This window comes from Heterodontus francisci, chromosome 11 (genome assembly GCF_036365525.1).
Source record: "Heterodontus francisci isolate sHetFra1 chromosome 11, sHetFra1.hap1, whole genome shotgun sequence".
In the NCBI taxonomy this organism is placed as follows: Eukaryota; Metazoa; Chordata; class Chondrichthyes; order Heterodontiformes; family Heterodontidae; genus Heterodontus; species Heterodontus francisci.
In genome coordinates, this window is record NC_090381.1 from 43771669 (window position 1) to 43787499 (window position 15831).

The window sequence follows — 15831 nt, forward strand, 5'->3', positions numbered from 1 at the left end:
CACATGGCCTAGTTCAGCTGGAAAAAGCAGTCAGTTGGTGAAATGAAAGGGGCTGAATGAGTGGAAAATGAAGTGACAGTGGAGCAGAGTTTACAGTAGAGGCCAAAGAAGGGTAGCTTCCATCTTCCCAATATTCAGTCGAAGGAAATTCTGACACATCAGGTGTCAAAACAGGCAGTATAAAAGCACAGAGATAATCATGGAATCAAAGGAAATAACATTAAGAGCTGCAGTTCTTTCTACTGCTCGGTGGATATGTCAAAAATAGCCAGGCAGAGAAGTAAAAATATTTGAGGATGGGAGAGATGTGTTTAATATTCCAGATGTACGCAAGATGTGTTTAATATTCCAGATGTATGTCTCATCAACTGTACTCCATAAGAAACTTTTAATCGGCACTGTGTTTAACAGAAGTTAAGTAATAGAACAAGGGCAAATAAGTGCTGATTCTTATAGAATCTATTAGCATCTTATAAAGATTTAGATCAAAGCTTCAATATTCACCTATGAATATACTGCATTACCTCCTCACGTAGCTGCCGCTCTCGTTCCTCCTCCAATTTCTGTATTTCAGCTAGTGATAGTGTACCCTGGGTTTGCGGTGAAACTGAAGATGACTGCTGGCCCCATGTTGAAGAGGAAGGAAGCTGAGAAAATTTGAACTAAATTAAGATTAAACTAAACATGAATAAAAGCTATGGAATAGCAGATTCAATGATTTTGGTTCCAGATTATTATTTTTTATTTAGAGATACAGCACTGAAACAGGCCCTTCAGCCCACCGAGTCTGTGCCGACCATCAACCACCCATTTATACTAATCCTACATTAATCCCATTACCCTCTCACATCCCCACAATTCCCCTACCACCTACCTATACTAGGGGCAATTTATAGTGGCCAATTTACTTATCAACCTGCAAGTCTTTGGCTGTGGGAGGAAACCGGAGCACCTGGCGAAAACCCACGCAGTCACAGGGAGAACTTGCAAACTCCACACAGGCAGTACCCAGAATCGAACCCGGGTCGCTGGAGCTGTGAGGCTGCGGTGCTAACCACTGCGCCACCCAAATTAATCGAGCTAATTTCCCATTTGTATTCAATAAATGTAACCAAAGTTCCTCAAGTCAGCTGTGCCCATCATTTTACCATTAAAATGCTCCCTGTTAAATGCAATTGTGAAATGTTCTCCACATTGTTCAATATCATTTTATGGCTTGTAAAGTTAAGAGGGCAACAAATTAAAGCCTTAGAAAGTACATAACAAATTGCTCTCCTTTAGCAGAGACTAAAGAGTGTTTTGGAAGAGAAAATGGAAAACAAATTTGAAACATTAATCAGTCAGGATATCAAAGGCACAATATTCTGTAAACTTGATATTCTTCAAATTACACTGTACAGAAGACTGCTGTAAAAATCACAAAGTTTGCACGCTTCATTATCTGAGAAATGTTGAGATTTGGGGAAACTGGAGAAAGTCGGGATGAGCTGAATTCTCTCGCACATCTCAGCTGATCTGTTCTCACTGGCAAGAATAACTACCACTTGAGGAGCTAACGTACTGGTTGAAAGCTCACACTGCATCTGCCAGACTCATTCAGCCTTATGCCATTATAATAAAACCCAAAATGCTCTCCACTAGTTTCCATTTTTTTTGTGTGTGTGGGGGGGGGGGGGGGGAGAGGGAGGTGGTGGAACAGAAAGAGGGGGAAAAGAGCCACTCCATTAAGTTAACTACAGTTGCACTGGTGCTACATAGAAAGTAGCAACTTTCATATTTAATTAACCAAGGTTTTAATAAAAAAAACTAAAATGAGACACAGATGCATATCTAATTTGCCTTATTCTGTCTAGGACATATTAAGATAGCTTGAGTTTGGTTAATGAAAAATGCAGTTATTGCTTTCATGAGTGGACTGCACAGGTTAAGTGCTGTCAAAAATGGTAAATAGCATAATTACAGAAAAACAGTCCGCAAAATATTGGTTTTATATTGCATGGAGTTATAGGTATCATATACATATCCAGATTTTTTCCATTAGAAGTGTCATTCTTGTAAAAAAAAAAAGAAATCCAAAAGAACAAATCACACATCAATCTGCATTTAAGGGAAAGAGATGCTACTTGTAGGAATCTGTGCAGTAAACCTGGGGAGAGTGGCTGCTTTACTGCATGAATCAACACTGTGGCAAGAGCACTGGATATGAAGCAATCATTTGGAAGATATAGGTTGGTCTGATAAGATTAGATGTTTTTCTTTTTGGTTTTAACAACTGTAGCAAGATAAATGCAGAAGAATCTATGTAATATTTTGTTTCTCCCCCAGCCATCCCATGTGACATAAAAAATGTATATGTACAAAAGTGCATTTAAATTTAACGCTGTTAAGAGTTTCACAAGTAATTGCATTACTACGCTCTTAAACCCATTTCTCCAACAGTTGGGTTAATGGTCCAAGTATTTCCTTACAAAAGGGAGCTGATACATCATTTACCTTATCCAAGTGATAAAACTAGATAATTGTTAGTGAACAAACTAGACTCAAAACAGCAAAGGTAATGCTGCTTTCAACTAAAATCAAGCCAACTGGACTATCAAAATTCTGATGTTACAGCCACTAATGTCAGCTTATTTTCAATATCAATTCAATCCACATTTCCTACTTTTATTGTAGTATTTTCTGAAATGTTAGCAGATGTGAACAGCTGCTGATTCATGAGCAGCAATGCAGGCTAAGCTCAATAACTTGTATTTATATGGCTTTGTGGGGGTTAAACAAAATGTCGAGAGAAGCGATGGAAAAGTGATGGGGTTTAGGTAGAGAAGTGCACAGTGTTTGGCCTAGGCAGTTGGAGGCAATGCTGCCAACTCTGGGGCAAACAGGAGGGAGGGAGGGAGGTCAGACTCAAAGGAGTGCAGAGTTCAAGGAGGAAGTTTAAGGCTGGAGGATGTATAAGACAAGGAAGGGCAAGGCCACTGAGATTTAAACATGAGGCTGAGAACTTTACATTAGAGACACTGGGGGACCAGGACCAAAGTAGGTCAGTAAGGACACGGGTGATAGATGTGCAGGACTTGGTGCTGGATAGGATGCTGGCAGCAGAGTTTTGGATGACCTAAAGTTTAGCAAAGGTACAGGTCAGGCGGTTGGCCAGGAGAAGAGGGAATACTCGAGTCTGGAGGTGACAAAGGCACAAATGAAGGTTTCAGCAGTAGACTATGAGATGGGAGGGAAGGCGGGTGACATTAGAAGTAGGTGGTTTTTGTGATGAGTTAGTTACTTGGGTTTGAACAGGGCATAGAGATTGCAAACACAGTATGTTTTAGTCTGAGACAACTGGATAATGGCGGAAGATGTCATAATATCCAGGCATCCTTCCCATGCATTGTGCTTTAAGAACTTTGTGACTTAAGTCCTAAATTTGCCTTTTGCTAGTTTCAACCTGTGCCCCTCCACTCTCACGTCCAACAATTGCGAGGAGCTAGATCGAGACCATTTGTTCAGCTATCTTTGTTGTTTTGATGAAGATGGCGTGGTCAACCATGTCAAAGGCTACAGAGAGGACACAGGAGGACTAGTGTACCGTGGTCATAGCCACAGAGGATGCCATATGAGATTTTGGTTAGTGTCATTTCAGTCCTGTTGTCAGAAGAAAAAGATTGGAGACAAAGCTGCAAGCAAGATGAACACAGATATGGGAAGTAACACATTTTGAAAGACTTTGGAGAAGAATGGGAGACTGGAGATGGGGGAATAGTTTACAGGAAGGGGTCTACGGTAATTTTTTTTGTGAGGGGGTAATGACAATGGCTTTGAAAGGAACGGTGACATTGCCCGAGGAAAGAGAACTACTTACAACATCAGCTAGCATAGAGGGAAGGAAATTTGAGTAGTCAGCAATTTAATGGGAATGGGCTTAAGGGAACAGGAGGTGGGTCTCATGGATGAGATATGTTTGGAGATGTCAGAAACTAGACAGACACAGATGTTCAGGGTTAAAGCAATGAGGGGAGTCTGGGGGAACATTTGACTTGGTGAGCAAGTGAAGGAGATCAAAACAACAAAGACAGCTAAACAAATGGTCTCAGTCTAGCTCCTCGCAATTGTTGGATGTGAAGGAGGCACAGGTTGAAACTAGCAAAAGGAAAATTTAGGACTTAAGTCACAAAGTTCTTAAAGCACAGTATATTCAATGCAAGGGAAGGATGCCTGGATATTATGAGAGAAAAACCCTGAAATTCTTTAAGAAATAGCTAGACATTATGATTGTGGGAGTAGGGGCTGTAGGTTCTTTCAGGGCAGATGAGTTAGAATACGTTGAATGATTTTCCTCAACCATATCTATTTGTGATCTTCACAACAGAATCCTCAATCTCCATTCAATTATACATGAAAATATTTAAATGGAGCAAAAAATGTCAGGTGTATATGGCAAATATGCAAAGAGCAATAACTTTAATGAAGAGTTTTCTACCTTTATTGCAATGCTATGAGATGATTGAGATTACAGTTATTGTTGTGCACAGCACTTCGTTTCAATCACTGCAACACACAAGTATCCATGCTTGTCCAAGTAGCACCTGTCCAAACTAGTTATTGCCAGGCCTACATCATCAATGAAATTGACTAAGTCTGGTAATCACTAATTCCAATCTTGGGTTTCACATTTCTATAAGTTTTATTTGATCTGTTCCCAGAAAACTCAAGCATACAATCCACTACTCATTCTTACCTTCATTTGTGCGAGTTGTTGTTGTTGCTGTTGTTGCTGTAAACGTCGTAGTGCCTCTTGCTGCTGTTGTCTTTGTCTCATAGCCTCTTGCTTCTGCAGTTCTTTCTGACGCTCCAAATCTTTTCGTTTCTGTTCCTCCTCCTCTAGTCGAAGTCGATTCTCCTCCTCCAGTCGTAGCCGGTTATTTTCTTCTATTCGTCGCCGAGTCTCTTCCTCCTCCATCACCCACCGTGCTGCCTCTGCATCTTTACGTCGGCGCTCTTCTTCCTTTAAGGAAAACAGAATGCGGAAGCTAAATTAAGTTTTATGCACAGTTATACAAGAATTTTTGTGCAGGAAAAACTCTGTAGCAATCCTATGGCAAGAATGAGTTACTGTTTTGGCGTTAGTAAACAATAATTCTGCCGCATTCAAACCAACCAGAGTTTCAATGTAATTATTAAAACAAACCTAAAAACATATGTTGAAGTTTTTACCAACAAACAAAAGAAACACTAACATTCCATATAATTCGGCGTCAGCCTTGGTTCGAAGGTTGGACTCTCATCTGAGTCAGAAGGCTGAGAGTATAAGCTCCACTAAAGCACATAATCAGGTGCAGTACTGAGGGAGTGCTACACTGCCAGATTTACGATCTTTCTGATAGAATGTTAAACCTGCCCTCTCAGGTGGACATAAAAATCCAAGGCACAACTCAAAAAGGAACAGGGTAGTTTTCCCAGTGTCCTGGCCAGTATTTACCCCTCAAGCATCATTATTAAAATCTGGTCATGTATCTCATTGCTATTAGTTGGAATCTTGCTGTGTGCAAATTAGCTGCTGTGTTTTCCTACTTTGCAACAGTGACTACAGTTCTTAAGTATTTCACTGGCTGTAAATTACTTTGGGATGTCCTGAGGTCATGAAAGGCTCTGTATAAATGCAAGACTTTCCTTTCATGCAACATTATGTAAGAATGCAAATTATTCAAAAAAATTAAAGATTTAATATTCAATGATGTTAGCAAATATTTAGTCTATTACTACCTAGAACAGCTAATTGACCCCACAAGATATCTGTAGCTCAATTTCAGAGCTCTGCTGACTGCAAAATTACCTGAGCTTTGTCATCATTACTCACATTAAAATCCTCCTGACAAACATTACAGCGCAGTACAGGCCCTTCGGCCCTCGATGTTGCGCCGACCTGTGAAACCATCTGACCTACACTATTCCATTTTCATCCATGTGTCTATCCAATGTCCACTTAAATGCCCTTAAAGTTGGCGAATCTACTACTGCTGCAGGCAGGGCGTTCCACACCCTTACTACTCTCTGAGTAAAGAAACTACCTCTCACATCTGTCCTATATCTATCACCCCTCAACTTGAAGCTATGTCCCCTCGTGTTTGCCATCACCATCCGAGGAAAAAGACGCTCACTATCCACCCTATCTAACCCTCTGATTAACTTATATGTCTCTATTAAGTCACCTCTCCTCCTCCTTCTCTTCAACGAAAACAACCTCAAGTCCCTCAGCCTTTCCTCGTAAGACCTTCCCTCCATACCAGGCAACATCCTAGTAAATCTCCTCTGCACCCTTTCCATAGCTTCCACATCCTTCCTATAATGCGGTGACCAGAACTGCACGCAATACTCCAGGTGCGGTCTCACTAGAGTTTTGTACAGCTGCAGCATGACCTCGTGGCTCCGAAACTCGACCCCCCTACTAATAAAAGCTAACACACCATATGCCTTCTTAACAGCCCTATTAACCTGGTTAGCAACCTTCAGGGATTTATGCACCTGGACACCAAGATCTCTCTGTTCATCTACACTACCAAGAAACTTCCCATTAGCCCAGTACTCTGCATTCCTGTTACTCCTTCCAAAGTGAATCACCTCACACTTTTCCGCATTAAACTCCATTTGCCATCTCTCAGCCCAGCTCTGCAGCCTATCTATGTCTCTCTGTACCCTACAACATCCTTCGGCACTATCCACAACTCCACCTACCTTAGTGTCATCTGCAAATTTACTAACCCACCCTTCTACACCCTCTTCCAGGTCATTTATAAAAATGACAAACAGCAGTGGCCCCAAAACAGATCTTTGCGGTACACCACTAGTAACTAAACTCCAGGATGAACATTTGCCATCAACCACCACCCTCTGTCTTCTAAAAATACATGCACTTCCAACTCGCCAGTAAATATTTCAACACTTCAGATGATCCAGTGAACTGAAACAAAAGTGAAACAGTCTTCCCTTGAAAAATAAGATACAAAAAAAATTATTCCACTAAATTCTTTCAAAAATATTTATCACGTGGACAGCTTTTGGAAAAAGCCAAATCTCTCGGTTAAGGTTTTTTTCCCCCATCTTGTTCTTGTGCAAGTACCTGTTTTCTAAGGAACTCTTCCCTTTGGCGTCTCTCCTCTTCTTTCTGCCTTTCTTCATGCCGAAGAGCTTCTTCTTGCTGTTGTCGTTCCTCCTCTTCCCTTTGCCGGCGGAGTGCTGCTTCATGCTCTCTTTGACGTTGTAGTGCTTCTTCCTAAGGCAAGCAAATAAATAGAATTCCTCTGATAAAGATCATATCATTTGAAATTCACCAAATATTGTGCATTATAACATTAACTGTAGTAAAATATAACTTAAGGGAAGTAACCCTATTCTTTGTAATCACTGACTAAAGAAAAATTTGAAATCAAAGTTCATGTATAAGCAGTCATGCCATCCCTGCATGCTTCATAAAATGTAACCCTGGAGAACATCAAAGACATTAGCACTCAAACTGAACACTAAGTAACTACATACATTTTTCAACTTATAAGAGATACCTTGAGGACTCTTCAAATGCTGTTACTCATATCTCCTCTCTCAAAAGTAACTCCTTCAACTAGGCAGAACTGTCCACATCCTATGCTAACCAACTGCAATTTCTTAAAATGTGTGAAATATACTTGAACTAGAGGGGCTGGATGGCAAGAATTATTTACCAGATTTTAAATTTTAGATAAACAATGTGAAAAGCTGTGGTAGAGGAGAGGGAGAAGGTGTTAGATAGAAACTGAAATATGAAAACTGGCAAAGCTGAGTGCTTCAGCGGCCCAAGAGTCTGAGGGAAGAAGTGGGTTGACACCAAAGGGCAGAATGTCCCTCACAGCACTATTAACTTATCAGTTCTCTCCACAGGCGCTAAATGACTTGCTGAGTGTTCCTGGTATTTTCTATTTATGTTTAACTCTTTATTGATACAAAGCAACCAAAGGTAAATTTAATAGAGGCAAGCAACTCGCAAAATTGGCACTAGCAATAAGGAATGCATAAAAGACCTGTAGAATTCTTGCCAGGTATTATTGCCATTAATATGTTTGCTCCAACTTCAGTAGTGATGGTGAACTTTGCAATTAAATTGCTACACAGTGTATTAGGGTACCATCCCAAACCCCACCCCAGACAGGCAGGAAGAAAGGGTTGGGGTGGGGGGTGCTAAATGTAAAAAGTGAAAACTGACTCAAACCCACCACGGATGTGCCTACGTTCCAGTTTAACCACAAAGGGGGCATTGCAGTATACCACCCTGGAGCGGTAGGTCAGTACTTTTAATATGTTAATGAGGCTCTGCTTCTCAGATTTTGGTAGCCTTTTAAATTTAAAGGCTGCCCAGGGCTCAGGTAAGCTGGCAACAGAAGGAAAGTGGGGGATGCCAGCTCCAGCAGGTAAATGCTTTTCCAGCATTGACTGTGGGCCAAGAGGAGCAGGAGTGCTTGCCTCCCACCCCAACACAAATATTTTGCCGTGAGCTATCCTTCCCGTCCCCACAATCTGTAACTCTCTCCCGCCACCATCCCTCCCCCTCAACCTATCTCCTCCCGTCTCCCCCACTGCCATCTCAATTGGCTTGGTGCCAGACAGGAAATGGAGTAAGGAAATTATAAATGAGGTTTTGCCATTAAATTCAAGCAGGACCTCTGCGCAGTAGGGTTTCCCAATTGCTGACGCCTCCCCCCACCCCCACACACTATCAGGCCCAAGTGTTTCAGACAGCATTTTAACACTAAATCTTAGGTCTTCATTACATCAACTCAAAGTCACAGGTAAATCAAACTAAATGAAATAAAAGGTAGAGTTACTTGTGCTCTGATTGGTGCAATCACCCTGTTAAGTGTATCTGTGGTTCTTAGATATTTATATATATTTTGGATAAACAGAAGTTAATCGGCACAGCTGTTTCATGATCTGTCTCGCTGACAGTTTTCTACCCTAGTTCTGTAAAATACAAATATTACATAGAAACATAGAAAATAGGAGCGGGAGGAGGCCATTTGGCCCTTCGAGCCTGCTCCGCCATTCATTATGATCATGGCTGATCAAATATTATGTAATTTAATTCTCCATGTCATATGAAAACACACATACTAGAATTCCTTGTAACCAGCCGTGCTTGAATAACTGATAAAATCATTTTAAATCAGCTCCATAAATGTTGTGGCAGTTCTGCTGTGATATTTGACAAAAATCATACTGATGCTTCTGATGAGATGGATCAAATCACCGTGACTGAAGTGCTGCAAGGTGTGTTTTTATTTCTAAATTCTGCTCCCACATTTACCTGTTTCCTCCTTACAAGCTCTTCTTCCTCCTTTCGTTTCCTCTCCTCCTCCTGTCTTCGCAGTAGCTCTTCCTGATGGCGACGGATTTCTTCTTGTCGTTTTCTTTCCTCCTCTTCCCTTTTAGCCCTAATTTCTGCATCTCTCTTTTCTTGTTCAAGCTAAGTACAAAAACATCAAGGCAATAACTGAAAAGTTACCAGTGGAACATGGACAGAAACTAATGTTTACTTTTTTTTTAAATTGAGGGAAAGACTACATGTAAACTAAGAAACAGAAGTAGAGTACCAAAAGCACAAGTCCCCTAACCTTATGAATATAAATAGTTTTAGTAACAGTATATGAAGCAGCTTTGAGTGCATTTTTGATGACCTGTTCCTTGATACACGCATGAAAAGTAATGCAAGTAAATGAAAAAATATACTTTTCATCAAACTGAATGAGAATATAGCATAAGACAATTGCTGAAAGCAGATAAAATAGAACTTGCATTTATGCAAGTGTCTTCCACATTCTCTGGATAACCCAAAACATTTCACAAAAAATTATTTTCCTTAATTATCATAAAAGCATTTTTTGAAGTGTAGCCATTGTTATGACGTTTGTGAATGTGGCAGTCAACTTATACACAGCAAGGTGCCACGAACAGCAATAAATAAAATGAAAAGATAAAGGCCCAGAATTTCCTTGATTTTTCAATTTGTTAAAATTACATTGAAACCTATGTTTATTTCTACTTGCTGACAGGAACTTACACCCAAATTTCTGACAAGAGTTCATTTGTCCACACCAAAATGCAAAAACTGGCTGAAAACAAAAATGCAAATGCAGCGCCACAATAAGGATAACACCAGGTGCACTGCTGATGTCTGCCATGATGCCTCAACAATGGGTCAATTGGCCTGCTTCTGTGCTATAAATACTATTTAATATGGCCATTTGAAAAGCTATTCCAGCTGTTTAGTCTTTCTGATTATGTTGAGTGCACTGAGAATTTGGTTAGTGTCATGCAGGTCTTGGTAAGAAAAACAGGGGAAAGAAAATTGAAGATAGTGAAGAAAATCACCATCATTCTCCAAAGGTTTCAGTTACGCCGATATCAAGTGGCTTTGGGTCATGTTGCACCTAAATTTCAGGACGAAAATTGATGCCGGCACATCACTGGTATAAATGCAGAAAATTGACAAATTGGTCTTTTGCATGGGAGTGAAACTATGTAAATAAGCAGAAGTTCCGTCAGGCACATCTCAGAATTGGCACAAATGGTCAAGTAAATTCCTACATAACTTTGTTTTGATGTAAAACTGAAATTTCCTTGCAACAAAATGACATTATACCACCCTTAGGCTGTAGCTACGCCAGAATGCTCCAGGAGATTAGAACATATGAACTGAGAGATGATTAAAAAAAGACCAAGCTCCATGCTCGTAGTCACATGATATAATGTCAATAGAGTCACTGACTAATCATGGCAAATCAATCTCCAATTAGTCTACAAATTCCAGGCTAATACCACTTTGTGGTGTTACTTAAGGGCTACATGTTGGTCTTTATGTAAATCCTAGAGGCCAGGTAAAGTCTCATTTGAAAGAAAGCACCTGACAGCATAGCATTCCTTCAGTACTGTACTAAAATACCTGTCGAGCCCTGGTTTTGTAGTTATGACAACAAAACTGTCAGCAACTTCTGGTATCCACACGTGTGTAGTTAAATGCAGAATGCCAGAAACTGCTGCCAGTGATTCCCTGCTCCTTCACAGGGGGTGCTGTTGAAGTTTCTGCAAACAGTAAATCTTTATAAATTAGTGAACTGATGAGAACTTCCCCTTTTATGCAGTAACATTGCAGTTACAACTCCCCAAAAAGTTAAGCTCATTAATGAGATATAACTCATGTGGAGTTTGCAAGTTCTCCCTGTGTCTGCGTGGGTTTCCTCCGGGTGCTCCGGTTTCCTCCCACATGCCAAAGACTTGCAGGTTGATAGGTTAATTGGCCATTATAAATTGCCCCAAGTATAGGTAGGTGGTAGGGAAATATAGGGACAGGTGGGGATGTGGTAAGGAATATGGGATTAGTGTAGGATTAGTATAAATGGGTGGTTGATGGTCGGCACAGACTCAGTGGGCCGAAGGGCCTGTTTCAGTGCTGTATCTGTAAACATAACTGGGTTTTTAATGGTGTACTAAGCCATAACTACTTCTGAAGTACCTCTCTGACCCTGGAAAACTAACTAAATTTATATGTGCAGTGTCAAACATTTCCATTATGATAAAAACTCTTTCATTTATCAAACTTTAAAAAAAAATTCAGCTTCTCATGTGTACATCCCAATCTTTATTTCGCTCTCTGTAAAATTTATAAAAGGTGAAGGATAATCGGTGCATTTTACATCACTGTTGCTGGATGCATGGTGACCCCTTTGACTTGGTGCCACATTCAAATTAACATTGGAAAAGGTGAACTCCATGTCATCAAGCAGAGTAAGCAGCCAATCACATGGAACTATTCTCATGGAAATCAAACGTGCAAAACACATGGAAATCTATGTCATCAAGATCACAAGATCTTTGTGAACAGCTTTCTTTGAGGTCAGAGGCAAGCATCATTGCTCAAGTTGGGCCTATGTGCTCTGTTTAAACATTATCCAGCAAATATTGTATGTAATTCAACTGCACGTAAATTTCCACTGAACAGCACAGTAAGGGCAAGCGAACGGTTTAGAATGAATTCTTAAAAATGAGCAGCATGTCTCAAAGACCTTGGTGCTCCACTAATATTGCAATTTTCTATCATAAAATACAGAAATCAAGTTACTTTCCTAGGAGGGAAAAAATAGAATACGGGTTTCTTCTGGCTGCTCCACCAGCTTTATGTTCCTACCCAGTTATAACTTGACCCCAATACTTCGGCAGTGGATTTTACAGTTAGAAAAAATGAATTTCAGACTGCCAGCTTTTTACTAAGCAATATTTCAAAGCAGGTTCTGTGTAATTTTTCAGTTTTTTTTTTACCTTAGCAGCTTTTCCTCTCTCCACCTGCTGGATTTGATCAACAGAGGCACCCTGAACTGGAGAATCAACTGGCAAGTCCCACACACTACCACCATCCCAACCTGAGAGAAAATGAGCAGATATAAATGATGCAAATTCAGTTCAATAAATCAAATTCTAAACATTTCTTTCATCAGAACAGTATATAGATAGGGAAAGTCAAAATAACCAATCCCACAGAAGCCTGCTGGTTAAATCAAGCAGCAGCACTCGTGGCCATTAGCAGTTTCCACAATTTACTCTCTGGACTGGATGTTATGGGCCCCAAGGCAGGGTCGGAGGAGGGCGGGAGCCCAAAGATACGTGACATGGGGTGGGCAGAGAGAGCCCAGTGACATACGATTTTACCAGGGGTGGGATAGGCCAACTACTGTCATCCCACCCAGAGGCCAATTGAGGCCCTTAAATTCCCCTGTCTTTTTGGCCCGGCACTGGGAGCACCTCCCCCCTCCTCCCCCCCCCCCCCACCCCTCCATCAAATCAAGCCCTCTGTTTCCGTGAGAGGGGAATTCTATGAACGAACAACAGGTGGGGAAAGTGATTGAAACATAAGATCCTGAGGGCTCTTGACAGGGTGGATGTGGAAAGGACGTTTCCCCTCCTGTTTAAAAATAAGGGGTCACCCATTTAAGACAGAGATGAGGAGAAATGTTTTCTCTGAGGGTCATGAGTCTTTGAAATTCTCTTCCTCAAAAGGCAGTGGAAGCAGAGTCCTTGAATATTTTTATATTCTTGATGGATAAATTCTTGATAAACAAGGAGATCTAAGGTTATCGGGGGTAGGTGAAAATGTGGAGTAATCAGTTTAGCCATGAACTTACTGACTGGCAGAGCAGACTCGAGGGGTTGAGTGGCCTACTCCTGCTCCTAATTCGTATGTTTGTATAAAATGCACATTTAAAAAAAAAATACATTGCCTTCCATGCAAGTGCCTTTTTCATTCTGATCATGCTGTGTGGAAGATGTTAGTCAGAGTACATCCTAGGTTTGACAGATTCTGGGGTAATATGCAGTGCCATGGAAATGTTAACGATGCTCTAGATATAGGTGGTACCGGATATGGTCATCTACATATGTTATATAAAGCTTCAGAAACTACACTATTTCACTTTCAGAAATATAAAGCTACTCCTTTAAAGAGGCTGGAGACTTTCCCAAGAAAACATTGTTAATTTAGCTGATCTCACCAGGCTTCTGCATTTTTTTCTAATTTTTGAGGTAACTTAAGTGGTAACATTGACATCTGGTGAGGAACCTCCAGAAAACTGGATACTTTGTTGCCTTTTCAGGACAGTTATCTAGGCAGTGACTATCGTAAGCTCCTTAGTGAGCCACATTGAGAAAATAAAGTAGATAACAAAAAGCATTAATGTACCAGGAGCTAAGGAATAATTTGGTGTAGAAAATGCTCCCAAGCTGATTTATAGTCATATATATTCTTCATCTCTGACCCATGCATTACATTGATTGCTTTAAAAAATGACTCCATATTCAGGTCAACAGGTTTGCACCAACATTTACCAAATGTTGTATTTTATGAAGAATTAACAAAATTTATAATCACTGCATAACCTTGCTGTCCAACAAAGCCAGTTTTCCAAATTTAACCCGCTTCCCATTGAAAAATGTAGTTTCTGAAACAGTAAACCTAAAAAAAAAAAGCCACGTTTGGGCATCCCTGAATACATAATTGCCAATAACTGAGAAACAACAGCACCTGATAAAGAATCAATATCAGGATTGTGCCAGAGCTCATTGGGACCAAGAAAACACCAGCACCAAAGATCAATACTAATTAACATAGATGTTGCCAGCACCAACTGGTACTGAACTACAGAATTAAAGGGTAATTACCAATCCTTCCAATGAACCAATTATTGGTCTAGTAAAATTAAGTCCTTTTGGACAAGAAACCCTTGGCTCAGATATCTCAGAATTATCCAGCAAAGTACTACAGAAGCAATCCTATTGTTTTGTACACTAGATACCCTTCAGTTGGGGGTCGGGTAGGGAAGAGCCAAAGCAAAATACATTTCCCAGGGGTGTATTTTGAAGCCTCCAAAACCATAACCCAAGAAACTGTTTTGAAACAAAAGGAGAAGTGCTTTCATTTATACTTCTAAAGCCCTTTACAGCCAAGTAAGCATTTTGTAGTATGGGGTCGCTGTTGCAATGTAGGGAAATGCAGCAAGCAATGTGCGTAGAATAAAATCCCAAAAGCTGTAATGAGATATATGACCAGAAAATCTGTTTGAGAGATGTTGGTTGAGGGATAAATATTGGCCAGGGCACTATGGAAAATGCCCTGGTTCTACTTCGAAAGATTTTGTGGGATTGTTTATGATCACTTGTAGGGGCACACGGGATCTCAGCTCAGCATCTCATCTGAAAGATGGCCTCTCGGATAGTGCAGCATTTCGTCAGTACACTGAAGTGTCAGCCATGATTATGTGCTCAAGTACCCTCTGGGGATTGAACCTAAAAGCTTCTCACTCAGGGAGAGAGTGATATAACTGAGTCAAAGATGAAATAAGCTTAACTTTGTATTCCCAGCCTCCCACTGCTTTGGGTACATAACTAAGTATTTAAATACACCACTTTCGCTAGATGGGGTTCTTCCCTCAGACATCCACAGACGTCTAAGGAGGATGATTCAAGAAACAAAAGAAATTCTGGCATTCTTCCCTAAACACCATGCTATGAAACTATAAAACATACTATATGAACAATTAGATTCTCTAAATAGAGATAATCATTGACTTATGGAGTAAGAGCCATGATCCCAATAATAATGGTAGAGTACAATCACACACCTATCAGAATGCCAAAGGCTTGCATTAGAATGCTTTCATCTGCTTGTGATTGGGAACAGATGGAGGGCAGTGAAGGACGAAAGTTAGTGACAACTGTCAACGGTAAAATGTTAGAGTAAAATACCAATTTTAGAGGCATTTAATGTGCAAGTTGCCTAAAGCCACAGAGCTTGGTTTGGAAAACAACATGAGCAGCAGAGTTTTGGATAACCTTAAGTTACAGAAGGTAGAGAATGAAGGTGGAGAATGGTGGTGGCATGGGGGTGGGGGAGGTGGAAAGTAGCAGTGCTTTGGAATAGTCAACATTGGAGATAGGTGGAGTCTGTAGCAAGGGTACAGAGTTTATGGTAGGGGCTAAAGTAAACAAATAAGAGGGACAGGCACAGATATAAAGCATACTTATCTTTCAAGAGAAAGACTTTGCTCATTAGAATCAGTTTCAGTACCACAGCAGCTAACTAATCTAAGACATATTAAATAGAAGTTTGCAAGTTGGTAATCAAAGGGATGCAGTATCAATGGTTATACACAACTCAGATTGTGTTACTGAGAACTCTTATTAATTAGAGTACAAATTTCATTAATTATATTGGTTAAGCCTCCAAGGTCATCCAAAATGTTCTATATGCATATCTGCCAACTGTGT

General features: G+C 40.4%; 1 protein-coding gene across 4 annotated transcripts in view; it reads right to left on the reverse strand.

Annotated features, from left to right (window-relative positions):
* The window catches only part of gigyf2 (GRB10 interacting GYF protein 2), a 146133-nt gene that overhangs the window by 22407 nt on the left and 107895 nt on the right, over positions 1 to 15831 (reverse strand). For all 4 annotated transcript variants that reach the window (XR_010975956.1, XM_068042064.1, XM_068042063.1 and 1 more), the window contains 5 exons: positions 12334 to 12434; positions 9326 to 9484; positions 7112 to 7264; positions 4733 to 4999; positions 525 to 647 (listed from right to left, as the gene is read on the reverse strand). Coding sequence is in view for 3 of the 4 variants with exons in the window: in XM_068042064.1 (XP_067898165.1) it covers positions 525 to 647; positions 4733 to 4999; positions 7112 to 7264; positions 9326 to 9484; positions 12334 to 12434 (803 nt within the window). In the remaining variant the exon portion in view is untranslated. The remainder of the gene's footprint in view (positions 1 to 524; positions 648 to 4732; positions 5000 to 7111; positions 7265 to 9325; positions 9485 to 12333; positions 12435 to 15831) is intronic.